Source organism: Pituophis catenifer, unplaced genomic scaffold, assembly GCF_029215685.1.
Source record: "Pituophis catenifer annectens isolate HBS135680 unplaced genomic scaffold, rPitCat1.0.hap2 SCAF_4, whole genome shotgun sequence".
NCBI lineage: Eukaryota > Metazoa > Chordata > Lepidosauria > Squamata > Colubridae > Pituophis > Pituophis catenifer.
This window is the reverse complement of record NW_027256884.1, coordinates 128,672,685-128,697,785: the sequence shown is the minus strand read 5'-3', so window position 1 is coordinate 128,697,785 and position 25,101 is coordinate 128,672,685. Positions and strand designations below refer to the sequence as shown.

At 43.0% G+C, this 25,101-nt stretch overlaps 1 protein-coding gene across 1 annotated transcript in view; it reads left to right on the top strand.

Annotated features, from left to right (window-relative positions):
- Positions 1-5,004, top strand: part of LOC139316838 (glycerophosphodiester phosphodiesterase domain-containing protein 4-like) — a 16,741-nt gene extending 11,737 nt beyond the window's left edge. Inside the window, 1 exon segment of the mRNA XM_070943680.1 lies at positions 4,936-5,004. Within this exon segment, the coding sequence (XP_070799781.1) occupies positions 4,936-5,004 (69 nt within the window).
- The last annotated feature ends 20,097 nt before the right edge of the window (positions 5,005-25,101 follow it).

The window sequence follows — 25,101 nt, the reverse complement described above, 5'->3', positions numbered from 1 at the left end:
ACTCTCAGAGTCTGCATCTGTCGATAGCCCAGGCTCAGGCAACGGGAGCCACAACAGAACCTGTCTACAACGTTTCAGACAAATGGTTGTCCAATCTCTTCTTGAAAACCTCCAATAAAATCTCCGGGAACTAAGCAGAATCGAATTTCACCCCAAAGCTGAGCTTCATTTGACGGGGGCCAGCCAGTGTGAAAAACGCCAGCGATGGATTTGCACGTATGTATGTATGTATGTATGTATGTATGTATGTATGTATGTATGAATGAATAAATAAATAAATAAATAAATAAATAACTTTATTCTCATTTTACGTGTATACACAGTATACCCATACAACAAAATTCAATTAATACCCAAAGACCAGGCCCAACACACATAACAATCCCCAAACACACCCCCACCCACCACAATTCCCCACCCCTAAACCACCCAAACATCCACACAACAGACCAAGTAATACTGTCCAACAGCTCACTGATGGTGGCCCTTTAGTTCATTGTTGAGTGCATGGGGCTCCCCTTGAAGAGCATCCGGAGGCTCCAACTGGTCCAGAATGCGGGCCGCGGCGGGTATATCGGGAGCGACTCGACGCTCCCATGTAACACCGCTCCTGCGGTGAGCTGCACTGGCTCCCGGTGGTCTTCCGGGTGCGATTCAAGGTGCTGGTTACCATCTTTAAAGCGCTCCATGGCTTGGGACCTGGGTATTTATGAGACCCCCTTCTGCCACCGATAGCCTCCCATCGACTGGTACACTCCCACAGAGAGGGGCCCCTCCGGGGTGCTGTCGGCTAGGCAATGTCGGCTGACAACCCCCAGGGGGACAGCATTCTCTGTGGGGGGCCCCTACCCTCTGGAATGAGCTGCCCCCGGAAATTCGTAGGATTCCCGACCTTCGTACCTTTCGTCGTGCCGTAAAAACATTATTATTCCAACAAGCAATTATTATTCCAATAAGGGCCTGGTGGCTCAGCAGACTGATTAACACCAGCTGCCTGCAATTACTGCAAGTTCGAATCTCCCCAGACTCAAGGTTGACTCAGCCTTCCATCCTTTCTAAGGTAGGAGGACCCGGATTGTGGGGGCAATAAACTGACTTTGTATAAATATACAAAAGAATGAAGGCTATTGCTTAACGCATTGTAAACCGCCCTGAGTCTCCGGAGAAGGGCGGCATGTAAATCAAATTTAAAAAAAAAAAAAAAAAGCAGGGTTGGCCTAAATAATAATAACATTTTACTATTTAATGGGTCGTTTTATTAGAGTTTTTTGGCCAATTTATTTAATTGTTTTAAATTGCTTTTAATTTTTATATTGTCATGGTTTTATTTTTGGCTGTACACCGCCCCGAGTCCTTCGGGAGAAGGGCAGTATAGAAAATAAATAAATAAATAAATAAATAAATAAATAAATAAATAAATAAATAAATAAATAAATAAATAAATAAATAGCTAGCTAGCTAGCTAGCTAGCTAGCTAGCTCAGGGATAAAAACTATTCAGAAAACGTGTCGGTCCCAGTTTTAATTCTTCTGTATCTTCTGCCAGAAGGCAACAGTCCCAAATCATTGAAAAATTGGGTTTAGGCTGGTTTGAAAAAATACAGATAGAAAAATGGACTAAGAAGGTAAGGGACAATTGTTCGATAAGTAGAAGTAAAACTGAATTTGAATATTTAGTATTCCAAATTATGAAAGATGAAATTGGGCTAACTAGTTAGTAAGATATATAAGATTATAAATTTTGATGGAAAACCACAAAGGGTGATGAAGATGAATTGGGAAAAAGAACTTAATATTAAAATATCAGATTTAGATTGGAACGTGAATTGGAAGAGTAGAATTATGAAGACTTTATCTGTAAGGATTAAAGAGCATAATTATAAGGTTGTTTGGAAATGGTATTTGACTCCATTAAGATTGTCATTGATGGATAACAAAATTAGTAAACAATGTTGGAGATGTGATATGGAATTAGGGACTTATGAACATATGTGGTACAAATGTGATAAAGTTAAAAAGTTTTGGCAACAATTGGAGGAAATGATATTTGAAATGATGGGGGAAAGCAATAATATTGAGACCAGAAACTATATTACTGTTGATAATTAAGGAAATAGAACCAACAAAATATGAGAAAGAATTGATTAGAATTATGATTATAATGGGTAGAATTATAATAGCCAGATATTGGAAATTAGATGTGAATTTTAGAATAGAAGAATGGTATTGTGAAATGTGGAAATTAGCTTTAAACCATAAAAATGACATGTGATATTAAAATTAGAAATGGTGACTATAAAGAAGATATTTTCTGGAAAATTTGGAAACCATTCGTGGACTATGCGCTGGGAAAATTGGATGCTTTGGTACCTGTACCCTGAGAATGTGGATTTTGGCGATCATGAGGATATATCCGAAGAACCAAATCTTCCTTTTTTATGTATAGCACAGGGTGAAATATTGTATATGTTGTTTGTAATGTTAGTAATTAAAAAAATATTTAAAAAAAAAAAAAGAAGGCAACAGTCCAAAAAGATTGTAAGCAAGATGGGAAGTGTCTCGGAGAATGTTATGCGACTTCCTCAAACAGCGAGATGCGAAGATGTCGTCCAGGGCTGGTAGCTGGACTCCAATGATATTCTGGGCAGTTTTAATGATTCTCTGTAGAGCGTTTTTTGTCCGCTACGGAGCTGCTCCCATACCATGCAAGAATGCCGTATGTCAGGACGCTCTCAGTGGTGCTGCGATAGTAGGACAGAAGTAGATGCTGACATAGATTTCCAGATGTTTCTAACCTGCAGCTCCATGTGCAACCTTGTTTGCCCCCCCCTCCCCCCTTCATTATCCAATCCCAACCTCTGGAAGAGCACGCACGACTTCCTTCCTTCGTTTTGAGGGCAGGGATTTTGACAGCGGGAGCCATTAAGATGCTAAATGGGTCCATCCAGAGCAGGCCAACGGACCGCATTTTCATCTATATGCAAATAGGTTTTTCAGATGAATGTGGGAAGGGGGGGGGTTCTCATCACCCTTGTTATTACGGTTGCAAGGAGTTTGGGGGGCAGCCCATAAATGCCACATGAGACAGGAAGCTTGCTGAAAAATTGGTCCACGAGGCTCATGACCGAAGGTCCTGAATGAGAAGTCCAACAAAGAATATCAAAAGTTGGAAGGGGACCTTGGAGGTCTTCTAGTCTGACCCCTTCGGTCAAGCAGGGGATCCTTCCCCATTTCAGACAAGTGGTTGTCCAGTCTCTTCTTGAAAACCTCCAGTGTTGGAGCACCCATAACTTCTGGTGGCCAGTTGTTCCACTGATTGTTTCCACTGTCAATCATTTTCTCCTTAATTCCAGGTTGCTTCTCTCCTTGATTAGTTTCTTCGTTTCGTTTTTTCCCGGAAGACGTTTCGCTTCTCGTTCCAAGAAGCTTCTTCAGTTCTGACTGAACGGCCTTCGTTTTTCCCCGAAGACGTTTCGCTTCTCATCCAAGAAGCTTCTTCAGTTCTGACTGAACGGCCTTCGTTTTTTCCCCGAAGACGTTTCGCTTCTCGTCCAAGAAGCCTTCTTCAGTTCTGACTGAACGGCCTTCGTTTTTCCCCTGAAGACGTTTCGCTTCTTCACCCAAGAAACTTCTTCAGTTCTGACTGAACGACCTTCGTTTTTCTCTGAAGACGTTTCGCTTCTCACCCCAAGAAGCTTCTTCAGTTCTGACTGAACGGCCTTCGTTTTTCCCCTGAAGACGTTTCGCTTCTCATCCAAGAAGCTTCTTCAGTTCTGACTGAACGGCCTTCGTTTTTCCCCGAAGACGTTTCGCTTCTCGTCCAAGAAGCTTCTTCAGTTCTGACTGAACGGCCTTCGTTTTTCCCCGAAGATGTTTTCGCTTCTCATCCAAGAAGCTTCTTCAGTTCTGAGCTGAACGGCCTTCGTTTTTTCCCTGAAGACGTTTCACTTCTCATCCAAGAAGCTTCTTCAGTTCTGACTGAACGGCCTTCGTTTTTCCCCGAAGACGTTTCGCTTCTCATCCAAGAAGCTTCTTCAATTCTGACTGAACGGCCTTCGTTTTTCCCCGAAGACGTTTCGCTTCTCATCCAAGAAGCTTCTTCAGTTCTGACTGAACGGCCTTCGTTTTTCCCTGAAGACGTTTCGCCTTCTCATCCAAGAAACTTCTTCAGTTCTGACTGAACGGCCTTCGTTTTTCCCCGAAGACGTTTCGCTTCTCATCCAAGAAGCTTCTTCAGTTCTGACTGAACGGCCTTCGTTTTTCCCTGAAGACGTTTCGCTTCTCACCCAAGAAACTTCTTCAGTTCTGACTGAACGACCTTCGTTTTTCTCTGAAGACGTTTCGCTTCTCACCCAAGAAGCTTCTTCAGTTCTGACTGAACGGCCTTCGTTTTTCCCTGAAGACGTTTCGCTTCTCATCCAAGAAGCTTCTTCAGTTCTGACTGAACGGCCTTCGTTTTTCTCTGAAGACGTTTCGCTTCTCATCCAAGAAACTTCTTCAGTTCTGACTGAAACGACCTTCGTTTTTCTCTGAAGACGTTTCGCTTCACTTCAATGTTCCCTTTAATTCTATTCATTTTATGTATTCAATTCAGGCTTATACATATATATTAACTAATACGTACTCGACAAAATAAATAAAAATAAAAATAAAAATAAAATAAGAAGCTTCTTCAGTTCTGACTGAACGGCCTTCGTTTTTCCCTGAAGACGTTTCGCTTCTCATTCAAGAAGCTTCATGGTCATTCAGTCAGAACTGAAGAAGCTTCTTGGGTGAGAAGCGAAATGTCTTCAAGGAAACACAAAGTCCAGTTGCCTTTTTGAAAGATATGGATACTTTAACTAGACACGTTGTCAATTTAATCCAAAATTGGCACTTTTGACAACCAGGGTCTGTTTTTAACCTGGTTACTCAATTGCTCCGTAAATTAATCCAGTGTGGTGGAATCCACAACATGTTTATCCACAAAGAAGTAAACCACAAATTACACACAGAACAAGTTTAGCAGGGCCACCACATCTGGGCTACAAACACCTAGATGATTCTGCTCCCATCTGGTGGACAGCTGGACACACCTCAGGTTAAGTGGGTTGTGGGAATGCAACCACCAGTGTGTTGAACTCATTAAGACACACACACACACACACACACACACACACACACACACACACACACACACAAACCTGCTGATTTCAAACTAATCCTTAATCTGGTTTGGAATTAAAATTACCCCCAAAGAAACACAGAGATTTGTCTGCATCTAACCACACTTTTCTAATTCCTTGCGTGTGGAATTTTTTCTTTCTTTCTTTCTTCCTTTCTTTCTTCCTTCCTTCCTTCCTTTCTTTCTTTCTTTCTTTCTTTCTTTCTTTCCTTCCTTCCTTTCTTTTCTTTCTTTCTTTCCTTCTCTCTCTCATTCTTTCTTCTTCTCCCCTTCCTTCCTTCCTTCCTTCCTGTCTCTTTCTTTCCTGCTTTTCTTTCTCTTTCTTCTTCTCTCCTTCCTTCCTTCCTGTCATTCTTTCTTTCTCTTTCTTCTTTTTCTCCCCTACCTTTCTTTCTTTCTTTCTTTTTTCTCTTTCTTCTTCTTCTTCTCCCCTTCGATCCTTCCTTCCTTCCTTCTTGTCTCTCTCTCTCTCTTTCTTCTTCTCTCCTTCCTTCCTGTCTTTCTTTCTCTCTCTTCTTCTTCTTCTTCTCCCCTTTGATCCTTCCTTCCTTCCTTCCTTCCTGTCCCTCTCTCTCTTTCTTCTTCTTTTTCTCCCCTTCCTTCCTGTCTCTTTCTTTCTTTCTTTCTTTCTTTCTTTCTTTCTTTCTTTCTTTCTTTCTTTCTTTCTTTCTTTCCCCTTTTTTCTTCTTCTTCTCCCCTTCCTTCCTTCCTGTCTCTTTCATCTTCTCCCCTTCCTTCCTTCCTTTCTCTCTCTCCTTCTCTTCTTTCTCTCTCTCTCTCTCTCTCTCTCTCTCTCTCTCTCTCTTTACATGTAAAGAGAGAAGCAGACACTCTACTATGCTTTTGTCAGCCAGTTTATTCTTAGTAGAATAAAATTTTCATTATTTTAGTTCCGGAGTTCGCAGAATGTCTGCTTCTCTCTTTACAAATATACCTGGAACTCATATTTTTAGAATAGTTAAAGAGAGAAGCAGACATCTACTAAGCTTTCGTCTGTCAGTTGATTCTTAGTAGAATAAAATTTTCATTATTTTAGTTCCGGAGTTCGCAGAATGTCTGCTTCTCTCTTTAGAAATATACCCGGAACTCGTATTTTTAGAATAGTTTGTAATACATATACATATACATATACATATACATATACATATACATATACATATACATATACATATACATATACATATACATATACATATACATATACATATACATATACATGTAAAGAGAGAAGCAGACATTCTACTAAGCTTTCGTCTGTCAGTTGATTCTTAGTAGAATAAAATTTTCATTATTTTAGTTCCGGAGTTCGCCGAATGTCTGCTTCTCTCTTTAGAAATATACCCAGAACTTGTATTTTTAGAATAGTTTGTAATACATATACACAGACACACAGGCACACAGACATATTTATATATATACAGTATATACTTGGATCATTACAAAATATCAAACTTCTTTAATTAAATTTAAAAAAAAGGCAAGTGAGTTCAATTCCCACGATTTCACATCGGCCCCTTGGCAGCTTTTCTCTCGCAACTGACCGGCAAATAGACTTACAACGGATCCTTTGGCTCGACTAATCTGTTTAATCTGTGCAACGTGTTCCGATTGTACCTCTTAAGCCGGGGCAAGGTACAAAATGTAAACATTTTCATCAAAAAAACCCTTTCCCCACCCCCTTTTTTTTTCTTTCTTTCTTTCCCGAAACGGGAGCCGTGTCCAAATAGCTTGACCTCAGCCAACCCCCCCCCTCTTTCTACCAAGCGGTGTAGACTGTTCACACAAATGCAGGCATGCATAACACCCATCCAACTGGCGAGAAAGAGCTACTTTCTCACATTATTAACCCAGATTGCAAACCGCAGGTAAAAGCCACCTTACCTGCTGTAGGATGACCATTTTTCCAGAAACTCATCGGCTATCGCTAGCAGGAAACCTGAGTGACGAAAGAAAGCAAAAAGAAGGATAAATCAATTTTGTAGGTGTCAAACCGCAGCAATTGCAGGAGATATATAGATATATATAGAGAGATATTATTTGGTTAAAGCGCACGCTTCTATTCCGGTGGGTAGGTAGCTATAAATGGTACACAGGCAGCGTGGACCATTTAGTTAGAGACGGGAAAAAGATAATCCACGCAATTCAGGTTAAGACTTTAGTTGACAGAATCCCTCAGGAGATAAGCCGGTAAGGATTCCTTGTCTGCTGGGAACAAAGGAAAGGAAAAAAAAAAAAAAAGAAGAAGAATAAGAGAAACCAGACCTGGGAAAATTCCTGGGCAACCTGGGAAGCTCTCAGCTTTTTTAAAAAATTAAAACAAAAAACAAAAAAACAACTCCAGCATGTTTCTAGTCCTCATGGTTCAGAAGACAGGTTGGGAAGGCGTCAGGAATGCTCAACGAAAATAATCTCGGGAGCCAGAAAAGTGGTTTAACTATATATAGAAAACCTCCTAACGATTTGTATGTGGTAACGTGTCAAACGGGGAAATTGTTAAGGCACACGAGGAATCGACTTGCTAATTATATGGAAGGGGTTGAATTTGTAAAGAGTTGGATTTGTTTTTTTTGGGGGGGGGGTTTGAACAAAGAAAGGCAAAAAAAAAAAAAAAGAAGAAGAAAGAAAGAAAGATTAGACTGGGAAATTGGCATCCTGGGAACTTTGGCTTTTTAAATTAAAAAAAAACAAGCATGTTTCTAGTCCTCATGATTCAAAAGATAGGCCAGAACCGAGTAGATGAGATTCTACTGAGCTGGAGCTACAAAAAAACCTTGGCTACGTAGGGAAAACCTGGCTAGAAGAAAAACACACATAAACCCTACGAAGAAGTAAGAAAATTGATACTGTACCTTTACAGGGAGGATACATAAGATATGGGTGTGGCCTACTGATGAAAGCAAACGAGCTAGAAATGGATCTATTTAGGTCTCCCACCTAGCAGTGAGAGCTTGCTAGGTGTTAGAAAAGAATAAAGCCCAGAACCGAGTAGATGAGATTCTACTGAGCTGGAGCTACAAAAAAAACCTTGGCTACGTAGGGAAAACCTGGCTAGAAGAAAAACATACATATATATATATATATAAATGTGTGTGTGTGTGTGTGTGTATATATATAAATGTGTGTGTGTGTGTGTGTGTGTGTGTGTGTAGGTCTTTGGTTATTAGGGTTTTCTCCCGCGTAAAATTGGAGGTTTCTTGGTAACGTTTCAACGAAGTCTCATTCGTCATCTTCAGGCTGGTGTTCTCGGCTCCGTGCTTCTAGGAGCAATGTGTGTGATCGCAGCTGTTTCTTCCTTTTAACTGCCAGTGGGGGGTGTGAACTGATTGGGGGGAGCTTGGCTGTGTTCTGATTGGATGGAGGTGTGTTCTGATTGGTTGGGGGTTTGGCTGTGCTCTGATTGGATGGGGGGGTTGGCTGTGCTCTGATTGGATGGGTGTGTGTTCTGTTTAGGTGGGGGCTTGGTTGTGCTCGGGTTAGTCTGAGTAGCAGGGGGATTTGAGCTGGTGAGCTGTGTTGCTGTTGTTTGGCTTCGTGTTCGTGGCCGTGCTACCTCTTCGTGGTGGGTGTCAGTCTGCTTCATGTATGGATTGGGGGGGTTTTAAAGGGGCTAATGATGCAGCTGTGGTCTGGCTTCTGGTCCGTGGTCGTGCCTCATCCTCAGTGTGGGTTTGAGTCTGCTTACATACAAACACCCGCGAAAACCTCAGAAAACAAATATATATATATATTATCTCATCTGCGGCATCAGAGAAAAAAAAACGATGGGATCCTTTCAAAATTTCTGCACCCTACAATAATAAATCCAAATCCCAGCAGTCTCTCTCTCTCTGAGGGTGCTTCTTTCCTGACCCAACTTGTCTCAAACAGCTGAGCCACAGAGAAAGAGGCTTTATTATTTGACGTTTTTGCGAAGAAAATCCACCCACTTCCTCTATGGTTGGAAATCCCTGGCAGGTGGGCAAAATACGGGCTCCGTTGGGTGATCTCCAAACTCGTGACGAGCCCGGCTGCCAACTTGTTCACAAAGGCAAACCGAGTGGGGTCTTAAGATACTCATTTATTACTCAGAGCTTAGGAAGAAGAACTTAGCAAAGGGAGGTGTTGTAGAAGCTGGAATCGTAAGGCTTGGAAGGGTACCTCAGAGGTCTTCTATTCCAGCCTCCTGGTCAAGACAGGAGACCTTAAACCAGAGGTCTTCAAACTCGGCAGGTTTAAGACTTGTGGACTTCAACTCCCAGAATTCTCCAGCCAGCATAGCTTTAAGACTTGTGGACTTTAACGCCCAGAATTCTCCAGCCAGCATAGCTATGCTGGCTGGAGAATTCTGGGAGTTAAAGTCCACAAGTCTTAAAGCTGTCAAGTTTGAAGACCTTTGCCTTCAACTATCCCAGTCAAATAGTTGTTCATCTATTTTCGGAAACCTCCAGTGATGGAGCATCCACAACTTCTGGTGGCAAGCTGTTCCACTGGTTAATTGTCAGGAAATTCCTCCCTAATTCCAGGTTGCTTCTCTCCTTGATGGGTTTCCATCCGTTGCTTCTTGTCCTGCCTTCTTCAGGTGATTTGGAGAATAAATGGGCACGATTTTCCCTGTAGCTGCCTTTCAAGAATTGGTAGATGGCGATTACTGAGCCATGGTGGCTCAGCGGTTAGAGTGCGGTACTGCAGGCTACGTCTGCTGGCTGCCAGCAGTTCGGCAGATCGAATCCCACCAGGCTCAAGGTTGACTCAGCCTTCCGTCCTACCGAGGTGGGTAAAATGAGGACCCAGATTGTTGGGGGCAAGAGAGGGAGGGAGGAAGGAAGGAAGGAAAGAAGGAAGGAAGATGGAAGGATAAAAGGAAGGTAGGAAAGAAGATGGAAGGAAGGAAGGAAGATGGAAAGATAAAAGGAAGGAAGGAAGATGGAAAGATAAAAGGAAGGAAGGAAGATGGAAGGAAGGAAGGAAGGAAGGAAGGAAGGAAGGAAGGAAGGAAGGAAGGAAGGAAGGAAGGAAGGAAGATGGCACAGTGGTTAGAATGCAGTATTGCAGGCCACTGCCAGCAGTTCGATTCTGACCGGCTCAAGGTTGACTCAGCCTTCCATCCTTCTGAGGTGGGTAAAATGAGGACCCAGATTGTTGGGGGCAAGAGGCTGACTCTGTAAACCGCTTAGAGAGGGAGGGAGGAAGGAAGGAAGGAAGGAAGATGGAAGGATAAAAGGAAGTAGGAAAGAAGATGGAAGGAAGGAAGATGGCAAGATAAAAGAAAGGAAGGAAGATGGAAGGAAGGAAGATGGCAAGATAAAAGGAAGGAAGGAAGATGGAAGGAAGGAAGATGGCAAGATAAAAGAAAGGAAGGAAGATGGAAGGAAGGAAGATGGAAAGATAAAAGGAAGGAAGGAAGATGGAAGGAAGGAAGGAAGGAAGGAAGGAAGGAAGGAAGGAAGGAAGGAAGGAAGAAAGATGGCACAGTGGTTAGAATGCAGTATTGCAGGCCACTGCCAGCAGTTCGATCCTGACCGGCTCAAGGTTGACTCAGCCTTCCATCCTTCCAAGGTGGGTAAAATGAGGACCCAGATTGTTGGGAGCAATAGGCTGACTGTGTAAATTGCTTAGAGAGGGCTGTAAAAGCCCTGTGAAGCGGTATGTAAGTCTAACGGCTATTGGGAAGGGAGGAAGGAAGGAAGGAAGGAAGGAAGGAAGGAAGGAAGGGAGGAAGGAAGGAAGGAAGGAAGGAAGGAAGGAAGGAAGGAAGGAAGGAAGGAAGGAAGGAGCGAGCTGTGGTGATGCAGTGGTTAGAATGCAGTATTGCAGGTTAATTCACTGCTCACTGCCAACAGTTCGATCTTAACCAGCTCAGAGTTAACTGAGCCTTCCATCCTTCCGAGGTGGGTAAAACGAGGACCCAGATTATTGGAGGGCGATATGCTGACTCTGCAAACCGCTTAGAGAGGGCTGAAAAAGCACTCCAAAGCAGTATATAAGTCTAAGTGCAGTTGATCTCAAACAGTACAGCAGAGCTGAATTTAGTTAGCTAAATTGGATGGGAGACCACAAGGAAACCACCAGAACAAAACTCTAGCCTGGGAAATATAATATATTCTAGAAAGAAGGTGGCCAAGTATCTTTTAACAACTAACATTGCCAAAAGGGGGGGGGGAAGCATAACCCAACTGCAGCGATCTCTCCATGCAGCCGAACTGAACTCAACTCAATGGATATATTTCATTTATTCATTCGTTCGATTCTGCACGGGTAGTCCTCGACTTACGACCACAATTCAGCCCAACGTTTCTCCTGGTAAGTGAGAATCTCTCCTTGTTCAGTTTCCATCCATTATTCCTTGTCTGGCCTTCGGGGGGCTTTGGAAAATATCTTGACCCCCTTCCTCCTCTCTGTGGCAGATATTGGAAGATGCTATCCTGTCTCCTCCGGTCCTTCTCTTCACTAGACTAGCCAGGCCCAGTTCCTGCAACCGTTCATCGTATGTTTCAGCCTCCGGTCCCCTCATCATCTTGTTGAATGTTTAATAGGCTTGTGGATAGGGCTACTCTGTCAAAGCCAGGCACCAGAAACCTTCCCCCCCTCCTCCCACCCCCCGAATTTATGCCTTCAAACAATAGGCTCAGAGATAATTGTCCAGGCTTCTCAGCTATCTATCCAGCTGTTTGCAGTCCTGGGAAATCTGATACAGGTTTTGCAAAGGTCTCCCTGGATATCATTAACTGTCCGAATCCAAGAGAGGATAATTCTGCACCTTGCACAGGTATAATTTCACTAGGGGAGGCATTGGGGGCAAGACGGTATGGCCCTTTCCATGTTTGGGGGGGCATCCACGTGAGACACAGGTAGTCCTCGACTTACAACCGTCTGTAGAGATTCTCCGTCATCCAGGTCATAAAGGTGCTTTTATGGTAACCAGGAAGTTCAGTTGCCTCCTGAAAAAAGACACCTTTTGACCTGGATGATGGAGAAACTCTACAGACTTTGAGCTATCCAATCTGGTATGAAGGTCCTTGGAATGGTGTGGGAGTAGGAACGTATTTCCAGAGGGGAAAAAATTGGGGACTACAGGAACCATTTGCACCACTCAGGTGATTCTGAGGACACAGGTAAATCTCCAAGTGGCCTCAATGACCCTCTAAAAGGATGCAAATGACCAGCTGTCTGCAAGGAGTGCAAATCCTTCCATTCCCCACCAGGTTTGTTGGTTGGCCTAATCGATAGAAGTTTATTTATTTATTTTATTTTATTATTGCGATTTATATGCCGCCTTTCTCCCTAGGGACTCAAGGCGGCTTACAAAATGACAAATTCCAATACAAGTTGTTAATTTCTTAACAATATCTATAGACTATAGGCGTTCACAAAATCTATAGAGTATGCAAAAGAGACTATTACCCAGCCCAAAAAAGGATTTAAAAAAAAAACTCCCTTCAGTACCTCTCCACCAGTAATTAGAACTCAGATCAGCATAGATTAACTCCAAGGTTTATTTAGCTTCCAGCTGCCTGCAATTACTGCGAGTTCAATTCTCACCAGGCTCAAGGTCGACTCAGCCTTCCATCCTTTCTAAGGTAGGTAAATTGAGGACCCAGTTTGTGGGGGCAATAAGCTGACTTTGTATAAAATATACAAAAGTATGAAGGCTATTGCTTAACGCATTGTAAGCCACTTACGGAGAAGGGTGGCATATAAATCAAATAAAAAATAATAATTAAAAAAATAATTAAAAAAAATTAAAAAAAGGTTAACTTCAGACCAACAGTCAAGTCAGCACCGGAGTTGAAGAAGCTTCTTGGAGGAGAAGCGAAACATCTTCAAAAGAAAAAAAAACGGAAAGTCCAGTTGCCACCTGAAAAAATGCCCTGAGTCTTCGGAGAGGGGCGGCATACAAATTGAATTAATAAATAATAATAATAATTAATAAATGCACTTTTCGGAAAACTCTGACCTGGAGGACTGAGAATCTCTACAGACTTTTTAGCCATACCATTTGGGATGAAGGCCCTTGGAATGGGGTGGGAAGAGGAAGGGATTTCCAGAGGGGAAAAATTGCAGATTACAGGAACAGTGGTGGGTTCCTCCCGGTTCGGTCCGGTTCGGCCGAGCCGGTACCGGTGATGATATGACGTCACCGAACCGGTTCTCCCCCCCGCCCTCCCCCCCCACGTTATTCTTACCTTTTATTTGGCCCCACCCCCAATCTATTGCTGCCTCCTGAGTCCCAGCTGATGACTAGAGGGAAAAAAGCTGTTTAAACTCTTGCCGTGGGGCTTCAAAGGGCCGCCCTACAGCTGATCAGTGTTAAAAGCAAACAAATGAGTCGGGTCGTAAGTGCGAGGACTGGTCGTAAGTGCGAGGATCTTCCAGAAATGACTCTGACCAGCTAGCCACGCCCACCTAGTCACATAACCTCCAAGCCACACCCACAAAATAAGCCACGCCCACAGAATCAGTAGTAAAAAAATTTAGAACCCACCCCTGTACAGGAACCATTTGCACCACTCAGGTGACCCTGAGGTAAATCTCCAAGGGCTTTAACGACCCTCTAAAACAGGGGTGTCAAACTCAAGGCCTAGGGGCCGGATCCGGCCGGCGGGGTGCTTAGATCTGGCCGGTGGGGCTGCCCTGGAAACAGTGAAGGACCGGCCCGCAATGCCTCTGCCAGCGAAAACGGAGCTTGGGAGGGCTGCGTGCGCCCCTCCCGAGCTCCGTTTTCACTGGGAGAGGGTTGCAGGAGGCCGTCACAGCCGGAAACGGAGCTCGTGAGCCCGGTTTCGCTGGCAAAGCGCTCGGGCCGCCACCGGTGCCCCCCCTCCCGACACGAGTGACGTCGAGCTGGCCACGGCCCACCATAACATCCCCCCTAGTCAAACACAACCCTGATGTGGCCCTCAATGAAATCGAGTTTGACAACCATTTCCCCTAAAAGGATGCAAATGACTAGCTGTCTGCAAGGAGCATCAATCCTTCCGTTCCTCACCATCCAGTCAGAGTTGAAGAAGCTTCTGGGATGAGAAGGGAAACGTCTTCAAAAGAAAAAAAAAACAAGAAAGTCCAGTTGCCTCCTTAAAAAAGCAGCTTTGGGTCGACTTACAACAACAGTTCATTTAGTGAGTGTTCAGACTTACAACGGCCCTGAAGCAAGTGACTGGCGACCATGTTTCACACTTATGACTGTTGCAGCCTCCCCGTGACGATACGATCAAAATTTGGAGGCTTGGCAACTGACTCGTGTTTATGACGGCCGCAGTACCGGGGGGGGGTCATATGACCGCCCCACCCCCTTTTGCGACCTTCCGACGAGTAATTTCTTCTCTGTTCCTGATACAATGGAAATATTCGTAATTCTTTGCTTCTTTTGCGAATTTCCCCCAGCATAGAGGCAAAACCATTGCAATTAAAAATGAGCACCTGGCTCTCTGCTGCCCTCAACAGGCACTGAATGGAATAGCAGCGTGTAAGATCAAGTTGTGTGTGTGTCACATCAGGCTGTGTGATTGGCAGGCCTGACCTCCATTTTAAGAGTCTAGCTAGTTGTTTGGTCCCTACATGAGTATAAAGCATTGTATTAGAGCAAGGGGTCTCCAAACATGGCCCCTTTAAGGCTCGTTGTGGACTTCAACTCCCAGAATTCCTCAGCCAGCAACTGAGGAATTCTGGGAGTTGAAGTCCACAAGTCTTAAAGGTTGCCAAGTGGCATGGCTGGCTGAGGAATTCTGGGAGTTGAAGTCCACAAACTTTTAAAGTTGGAGAACCCTGTATTAAGAGCTTCTCGGCCACCAGGAACGTTTAGCAAGACGCACGAGTCCTCTCGGATCTGGGCTGTACAAATCGGGACAACCACTAGGGGGCAGCCAAGTGTTTTACTATTGTCTTGCTGCCCCCTAGTGGTGATGGGGAATATTGCAGTGCAGATTTGGCATGGCACTGTAAACAACACAGGGGAAGCGTGGTGACCGGACACGACTGCAGCAAAGGCCGAAGAAACGCTGAATAGAGAGAATGGGAGATCTCCCGCATGTGCTTCGGAGGTTGGTCATATGACCGACTCGTTTTACGACTGTCACAACATAGCACCACGAAGGACTTTCGTAAATCAAGGACTAGCTGTAGATAGTTGTATTAGTGCATTGACGCTGTACTTCTGTAAAAGCTTTCATACCCCAGGACTGTGCTGTCTGATCTAATGGTTATGGCCCCAGATTAGAAGGCAGGAGACCGTGAGTTCGAATCCTACCTTAGGCACCAAGATAGCTGGGTGATTTTGGGCCAGTCACCAGGAGACAGGGAGTTCTAGTCCCACCTTAGGCATGAAAGCCAGCTGGGTGACTTTGGGCCAACCACCAGGCGACGGGGAGTTCTAGTTCCACTTTAGGCCCGAAAACCAGCTGGATGAGTTGGAGCCAACCATCAGGCGACAGGGAATTCTAGTCCCGCCTTAGGCATGAAAGCCAGCTGGGTGACTTTGGGCCTCAATTATGTTTTTTTTTTTTTCCTGAAAAAGCGGCTTCTGTTTTTCTACCTTATTCAGGGAGTTTAAGAATTCCCTTCCCAATTTCTCTGAGGGAACGAAGGAGAAATTTCCTAGAATTTCCTGACAGTGGAACTGCTTGCCACCAGAAGTTGTGTTTGCTCCAACCCTGGAGGTTTTTAAGAAGAGACTGGAGAAGCCGTTTGTCTGAAATGGCCTAGGGTCTCCTGCTTGAGCAGGGGGTTGGACTAGATGACCTCCGAGGTCCCTCCCAACTCACTTATTCTGTTATTCTGTATTCCCAGGGTTCTCTGAACCTGCGAATTCCCTTTGAGGGTGGCAGAAGAGGGCAGCTTCTGGTGTCGGCTTGTGTTCGCATTGTTTTTATCTGCTTTTCTTTCTTTTCTTTTTTTTTTGAGTCCTCCGAAACCACTTCGGGCTCCTGAAAGGCCTTTATAAACGCTGCGTTCATTCAAGCTAGACTAATCCTTTCCATGGCAACCTGGCCACGGCCAGATCACAAGCTATAAAATATAAAAGGGGGAAAACAGGCCAGACGGGGCAGCCGATGCAGGATAAGTCAAAACGGGGTGTCTTATAGAAGATTCCTGTTTGAGCAGCAGGGGGTTGGACTAGAAGACCTCGAAGGACCCTTCCAACTCTCTTTTTCTGTATTCTGTGTGAATTCCCTTTGAGGGTGGCAGAAGAGGGCAGCTGCCGATGGGACGTTGGAACTCCTTGTCACAAGCTTGTTGGTTGGGGGAAATTAAACAATTGACAGGAGACCCAAGGATGCCGGATTCTCATGAAGGAAAGAAGGTGGGGGGAAATAATAATAATAATAATAATAATAATAATAATAATAATAATAATAATAATAATAATAATTTATTTAATGAGCAGTCCCTCATGAAAAAGTTATTTCAAAAGCGTTCCTCACAAAAGGAATACAGGTAGTCCTCAACTGACGACCACAGTTGAGCCCTTGCTGAGCGAGACAGTTGTTAAGCGAGTTTTGCCCCCCATTTTACGACCTCTCTTGCCACGGTTGTTAAGTGAATCACTGCTGTTGTTAAATTAGTAATATGGTTGTTAAGTGAATCTGGCTTCCCCATTGATGGTCAGAAGGTCGCAAAAAGGGGATCAGGTGATTCCGGGACAATGCAACCGTCATAAATACGAGTCAGTTGCCAAGCCCCTGAATTTTGATTCAATGCAATGGTCGTAAGTGTGGAAAATGGTCACAAATCACTTTTTTCAGGGTTTTGTTCTTAATTTGTTCTGCGGACAAAATAACATTTAACTGAGGCTTACACGAAGGGAGGAGGATATCTCAGAAATGTTTGCAGTAGATTTCTGTACCGATTAAAAGGTTGGACTATATGATCTCTGAGATCCCTTCCAAATCCTTATATTCTGTGATTTTAGCTAGCCTCTGTAGCAAAGTTTGGGCCTTAACATTTCAAATAAACTCAGACATTATGATTGAGAAGCCAGATCTTTGGGCTTAGCTTATTATTGTACAAGTAGGCAGTCAATTTTGGCTTATTATACAGCAAACTATGGCTTGGTATGACAGCAGTCAAATTATTGCAGGTGGAAACTGCGTTTTTCAGCAGCCTGAAAGCATCATTTGGTCCAAAAGTCCATAAAAGTCCATAAAAAGCATCATTTGCTTTTTATGTAATAAATATTGGGCTAAAATGTCACTTGCTGAGATAAGCGGCGGGAGAGGGAGAGAGAGGGAGGGAGGAAAGAAGGGAGGGAGGAAGGAAGGAAGAAGAAATACAAAAGAAAGGAGAGAAAGAAGAGAAAGTGAAGGAAGGAAGGAAGAGGGAGAGGGAGAGAGAAAGAATGAGAGAGAGAGAAAAAAGAAAGACAAGGAAGGCAGGAAGGAAAGAAGGAAGAAAGGAAGAAAGAAAGAGAAAGAAAAAAAAGAAAAACAAAGAAGAAGAGAAAGAAAGAGAGAAAAGAAAGGAAGAAAGGCAGCAAGGAAAGAGGGAAGAAAGGAAGAAGAAAGAAAGAGAGAGAGAAGGAAGGCAGATAGAAAAGAAGGAAGGAATGAAGAAAGAAAGAGAAAAACAAAAAGAAGAAGAGAAAGAAAGAGGAAAAGAAAGAGAAGAAAGGCAGCAAGGAAAGAGGGAAGAAAGGAAGAAGAAAGAAAGAGAGAGAGAGAAAGAGAAGAAAGGCAGCAAGGAAAGAGGGAAGAAAGGAAGAAGAAAGAAAGAGAGAGAGAGAAAGAGAAGGAAGGCAGATAGAAAAGAAGGAAGGAAGAAAGAAAGAAAGAAAGAGAAAAACAAAAAGAAGAAGAGAAAGAAAAAGAAAAGAAAGAGAAGAAAGGCAGCAAGGAAAGAGGGAAGAAAGGAAGAAGAAAGAAAGAGAGAGAAAGAGAAGGAAGGCAGATAGGAAAAAAGGAAGGAAGGAAGAAAAAAGAACGAAAGAAAGAAAGAAAGAAAGAAAGAAAGAAAGAAAGAAAGAAAAGAAAAGAAAATGCTGTTATATTTTTCAGCCGATTGCTTGCCCAAATACCTAAAACCCTCCACCTCACGGATCCTCACTCAAAAAAAAACCTGGTTCACCTTTATTCCATCGAAGAGGCCAGAGCTGGGCGATGCCTATCACAAAAAATCCTGGCATATCCTTTGAAAACCAAGCACGTGCCTTCACTCTGCACATTCCTAAAAGCTTTGCAAATGCAAGAAGAAAAGAAGAAAAAAAAAAACAACCCTGGAAATTCAGAGGCAGGTAAGAAAAAAAAATCTCATCCGATTCGTGTATTTGGATGTCCTGAACGGAGATGAATCGTAACAGGGGAGCCAAAGAAAACTCATCCTTTTCTCGAAGCATTACTGCAAAATCTTCTGACTAGGCTGCCAGGGTTTCAATAAAGTTATTTTCCTTTTGACAATGATCAGGGCAGCCCTTCCACCCTCCAGCTAAGTAAGTATTTAAAAAATAACTTAAATATCCATCCGGGTTCAAGAAAAACAAGTGACAAAATCCAAAAGGTTTTGAGCAAATGCACATGAATTCAAACGCATCTCAAAGCAACTGGAATCGCCCACCTTTTGCCCCTCCTTACCTTAGAAACAGCTGCAATTTTCCTTTTTAAAAAAAAAAAAAAAATCCTTACTCAAAATCTGGGGATTCTTTGGGTTCTTTCAAAGCAGCTTCAGAAAGCAGCTGGGCCACGAGCCAAGCAGAGGTGAGCAGCAGCCGTGATCCGGAGGGGAAACGAAGGCACCATCGTCGTCGCTCCGATCTCCATTTCTCTGTCCTGCCCGGATCCCTTCCGCTCCCCGTTGGCATTCAGCACCTGTTTCGCTTCAATAGCCGCCCATTCATACCAGGCTGATCCTGCTCAGAGGGAGGGGAGGAGTTAAGGGCACCCTTGGAGAACGACGACCCAGAAAGACGACAACTTGGCGGAGGGAGCCCGTTGGGTCGAGTGGCAAAGGGACCAAGCTAACGAACGGGATGCCGTTGAGTTCAAGTCACACCCCAGCCGCGAAAGCCGGCTGGACGATGACTTTGTGCCAATGACTAGGAGACGGTGAGTTCTAGTCCTCCTTTAAGCATGACAGCCGGCTGAGTGGCTTTTGGGCCAATCATCAGGAGACAGTGAGTTCTAGTTTCAACTTAGTCATGGAAGCCTACTGAATGACTTTGGGCCAATCACCAGGAGACGGTGAGTTCTAGTCCTCCTTTAAGCATGACAGCCGGCTAAGTGGCTTTTGGGCCAATCATCAGGAGACAGTGAGTTCTAGTTTCAACTTAGTCATGGAAGCCTACTGAATGACTTTGGGCCAATCACCAGGAGACGGTGAGTTCTAGTCCTGCCTTAGCCATGAAAGCCTGCTGGGTGACTTTGGGCCAATCACCAGGAGATGGTGAGTTCTAGTCCTCCCTTAAGCATGACAGTCGGCTGAGTGACTTTAGGCCAATCACCAGGAGACAGTGAGTTCTAGTCCCGCCTTAGGTATGAAAACCAGCTGGGTGGCTTTTGGCCAGTCCCTCTCTCTCAACCCAACCCACCTCACAGGGTCCTTGTTTTGGGAAAAATAGGTGTTTCAATTATGTTCACCTCCTTGAATTACTTATGAAATTATAAAGAAGGAAGGAAGGAAGGAAGGAAGGAAGGAAGGAAGGAAGGAAGAAAGAAAGAAAGAAAGAAAGAAAGAAAGAAAGAAAGAAAGAAAGAAAGAAAGAAAGAAAGAAAGAAAGAAAGAAAGAAAGAAAGAAAGAAAGAAAGAAAGCTTTTTATCTTAGCAGCCCATTCTGGAGAGAGGAATTTTGGAAGGGGAGGGAGAGAGAGGAAGGAAGGAAGGAAGGAAGGAAGGAAGGAAGGAAGGAAGAAAGAAAGAAAGAAAGAAAGAAAGAAAGAAAGAAAGAAAGAAAGAAAGAAAGAAAGAAAGAAAGAAAGAAAGAAAGAAAGAAAGAAAGAAAGAAAGAAAGAAAGAAAGAAAGAAAGAAAGAAAGCCTTTTATCTTAGCAGCCCATTCTGGAGAGAAGAATTTTGGAAGGGGAGGGAAAGAGAAGAAGGAAGGAAGGAAGGAAGGAAGGAAGGAAGGAAGGAAGGAAGGAAGGAAGGAAGGAAGGAAGAAAGAAAGAAAGAAAGAAAGAAAGAAAGAAAGAAAGAAAGAAAGAAAGAAAGAAAGAAAGAAAGAAAGCCCTTTATCTTAGCAGCCCATTCTGGAGAGAGGAATTTTGGAAGGGGAGGGAAAGAGAGGAAGGAAGGAAGGAAGGAAGGAAGGAAGGAAGGAAGGAAGGAAGGAAGGAAGGAGGGAGGGAGGGAGGGAGGGAGGGAAGGATTAGGTTTTCAGAGGATTTCTGAAATCAAGCCAGAGAGGTTCTTATGTTAGAAAAAGCATCTGAGGGCAAGACAAGGAGTAATCAGCGGAAGAAAAAAATGATCTAATCTAGAATTAAAAAGAAATTTCCTGCCAGTGAGAAAAATAAATCAGCGGAACGACTTGCCTCCAGAAATTGTGGCTGCTCCATCACTGGAGGTTTCCAAGAAGAGACTGGACAGTCACTTTTCTGAAATGGTGTAGGCCAGGGTCTCCGGCTTAGGCAAAGGGTTGGACTAGAAGAACTCGGAGGTCCCTCCCAAACCTGTGATTCCACGTTCCCTTCTGGCAAGCAAAATGCGAACGAAGCAACCAGAATTCAGAAAAGAATCTGGTGCCACTTTTGAAGGGTAACTATTTTTGTTAAAATAGCAGAAGGTTTTATGAACTGCAAAGAATCACAAACAGTGCATTTAATGAAGCAGGATATTATTCACAAGAGATTTCTGCCTTTCGGTAAAATGTGTTCATTTTAAAAGGTGCTTTAAAAAAAAAAAATCAACCAATTGGTTAATGTTTTGACCGCTGGTTATAATAAATAAGCTGCAAGAGTATAGCTCCAAGGTCTCTTCCGAACTCTGAATTATTCTGAATTAGGGACCCGGATAAACTCTTGATTTATGCATTTAGCGTCGTGATTAAATGTGTATAATTATCCTCCCTGCAGAAAGGGGTGGCAAACCAAGACAATTACTGTTTATTCAGGAAAACAGGCTTCAGCAAACCATACTTAGGACGTAGAATCATAGAACATCGAATCTATGGAAGGGACCTTCGGAGGTCATCTAGTCCAACCCACTCAAGGCAGAAGACTTTATACTATCTCGGTCAAATGATTATCCAGTATTTTTGAAAACCTCCAGCAATAGACCGTCAATCACGTAATAGCTAAAGGGCAAAACTCAATTAACTGTCTTGGTTAGCTACAGAAATTTTGGGATAAATTGTGGTGGTAAATTGAGGATTGCCTGTATGAGGACAAGATACATTTTATTTATTGTTTATTGGTTTGATTTATATGCCGCCCTTCTCCGGAGACTCAGGGCGGCTTACAATGCGTTAAGCAATAGCCTTCATACTTTTGTATATACCTGCTTAGTAGGGCTTTCGCCCCCCCCCCCCAAGCGGTGTTCTTTCTACACAAAGTCAGTTTATTGCCTCCACAATCCGGGTCCTCATGTGATGTAGTCCTTGCTTAATGACCATTCAAAGTTACGACGCACCTGCCCAAGGCTAGTTATGATCTGTTTTTGATGTCCACACATCAAAAACAGGTCACAATAGCCCTGGGGAGGTGCGTCGTAACTTTGAATGGTTGTTAAGCAAGGACTACATGTATCTTCGTCTAACTTGCCCCAATAAGGGTAATCCTCAATTTACAACCACCCCTGTGGTCACAGGATTGATTATATCTTGGGCACTTATCAATCAACTTCTATTTACCACTGTTTGCAGTGTCCCCCAATTATATGACAAATATTTTCAGTAGTTTTTGCTGGTTTCTGGGGTAGATTTCCACTTTCTGGGGAAAAAATGCCCATTGGTGAAAAATGGTTCACTTAATGACAGCTGCAAATAAGGTCGTAAAATCAGTCACAGCCATGCGCTGGCTCGCTTAACAACTGTATTTCCAGCCTTAATTATGATCGTAAGCCGAGGACCATTGTATAGTGCACAATAATAGAATTGGAAAAAGAATTTTTCAAATTCAAAGCCAGAAGTGATGTCAGCGCCACCTTGTGGTCGCAAGCAGGAAGTTATTATTAATTGCAATTAATATTGAGGAAGGAAGGAAGGAAGGAAGGAAGGAAGGAAGGAAGGAGGGAGGGAAGAAGGAAGGAAGGAAGGAAGGAAGGAAGGAAGGAAGGAAGGAAGGAAGGAAGGAAGGAAGGAAGGAAGGAAGGAAGGAAGGAAGGAAGGATTTCTTAAACCGACCTCACAGCTTTTAATACCTTAATGAAACGGTACAGTCTATAATAACTCCACTGCTTTATTTTTAAGATGTTCCCAACCCTCCTGTGCTCCTTTTTGACTTAAGGATTTTTGTGCAAATGCAGCTGTTTCAAAACCAGGTTTCTGCTTTTTGTCGTATACCCTTCTTCTCCCCGATGTTCTCCAGATGTGTTTCGACACAACGCTTGCTGATTTCCATGTCCACATTCTTCAGGGGAGAAGAATGAAGGTATAGCCGTCAGAAATTCCAATTCTTATGAAAAAGAAGGACAATTGTAGAATCACATAAAAGCTCAACTAATTCGTGTTTGAAATATTTCGAATTCATTCGAAATAGGAAGTGTTAACACCACTTTATAAGGTCTTGGTAAGGCCACACTTGGAATCCTGCATCCAGTTTTGGTCGCCATGATATAAAAAAAGATGTTGAGACTCTAGAAAGAGTGCAGAGAAGAGCAACCAAGAGGATTAGGGGACTGGAGGCGAAATATATATAAAGAACGGTTGCAGGAACTGGATATGTCTAATTTAATGAAGAGAAGGATTTGGGGTGACATAATAGCAGTCTCCCAATATTTGAGGGGCTGCCCCAAAGAAGAGGGAGTCAAGTTATTCTCCAAAGAATCTGAAGGCAGGACAAGAAGCAATGGGTGGAAATTAATCAAGGAGAGAAACAATGTGGAACTAAGGAGAAACTTCCTAACAGTGAGAACAATTAACCAGTGGAACTACTTGCCACCAGAAGTTGTGGGTGCTCCCTCACAGGGGGGTTTTAAGAAGAGGTTGGACAACCATTTGTCTGAAATGGCATAGGATTTCCTGCCTGAGCAGGGGGTTGGACTAGAAGACCTCCAAGGTCCCTTCCAACCAGTAATGGGATTCAGCCGGTTCACACCACTTCGTTAGACCCGGCTGTTAACTTTCTGAACAGTTTGGCAAACTGGTTGTTGGAAGAAATCATTAGGGCAGAGAACCGGTTGTTAAATTACTTGAATCCCACCACTGCTTCCAACTGTTTCTTTGTTATATTCTGTTAAAATGATTTTATATTCTTTTGAAAATTATATTTACAATTCAAAATAACTATAATTGAATAAGTCACCAATCAAGAAGGCTCCGAACCTGATGTGTGTCTATGATTTAGTTTGGGCCCAGTCTTGCTCTTTTAATTTTTAAAAAAGTTTTGCAATTTCTATCCAATCTTTCATGCAAACACATTTATTCTCTTATTCCCATTCTTGCGCAGTGACTTTCAATGTAGGCGAGCAAAAAAAAAATGGGGCACAGGTTCTTGAAAAGAAGGTCACGCACAAACGGCAGTCAAAATTAAACAGTTGTTAACAGTCCAAATGTTGGTTCAGTTTTGGCTTTTAATTACAAATCTCGTACAGCCGGCTTATTTCAATGCGTTTAAAATCCCATATAATCAAGACATTTCTCCCCCAAATCTGCATTCATATATTTCACGAAGCTGAATAAAGTGCAAGTGACACAAGACTTCATAACTTATAAAAATGGCTGATAGAACCAGCGAAATCAGAAATCAAACATCTTCGGATTTACCTGACATCGTAATTGCAAGGACAGTCATAATGTTAATATGTTCCCGAGCTCAATAACTTTCCTTCAAGTTATTAGAAATGCAAGGAAGGAAAAGGCATTCAAAAAAGACACACCGAGCGACAAAACCACAAAAAAAAAAAAAAAAAAAGAGAGAGAGATACAAAAACAGATGTATTGTAAAGCAGAGTTTCTCAGTTTACGTTGGGTGGACTTCAACTCCCATAATGCTGTAGCTGATATCTACAGACTTCAACTCCCAGCATTCCCCAGCCAGGATGCCGACTAGAAATGCTGGGAGTTGAAGTCCACCTATCCGAAAGTTGTTAATGTTGAGAAAGACTATTAATAAAGAATAATTCAACGAAGGTCATAAAATTGTGTGTGACAATAAAGAGCAGTTAAAAAGGACGCAATGTGCACATTGAGGGTACTAGTTGTCTGATCCACGATTTGGAATTTCAAAAGGAGATGGGTTTATGTTAAGGTTTGAGGAGACTGAATTAAACAGAAGATTAAGCGACTATCCAATTTTTGGACGGGGCAAAGCTCACTCTGCAACTTGTCTCGCTTAGCAACGACAACGTATGGCCTCGATTGTGGTTGTTAAGTTGAGGACTACCTGTAATGCTTTCATTTGTAGATTTATTTCATTTGGCACACAAAAGGAATAAGGAGTTTGGACCGTAGTGGAAACAAGGTCAGGATGACGGAAAACATGTGAATTGTTACGGTTTTACAAACAGCACAACTGCCCTTAGTCCGAATCTTTGTCATCGATCCTTGTTTGCAGTGATACAGATCACATCAATTTTACTACAATATTAAGCATTCACTGCTCTTTTAAAAGAAGGATAAAACAGAAGAAATGAAAACACTTTTGGTCCTTGGCAAAACACGGTACTTTCAAAATTTGTCATCTCTCGTTGAAAGCTTATTTCTCTACAGATTGATCCCCAAGCCCCCAAAATTGGAGCTTGATTCTAACACAAATATGACTTTTTTCCACCCCTTTGGATTAGCAGAAACCCAAAAGGTACAGGGCAGGCAGCTCTTGATTTATAACAGTTCATTTAGTGACTTAAAGGAAGCTGTTTCTTCAGAATGTAAATTGAAAAA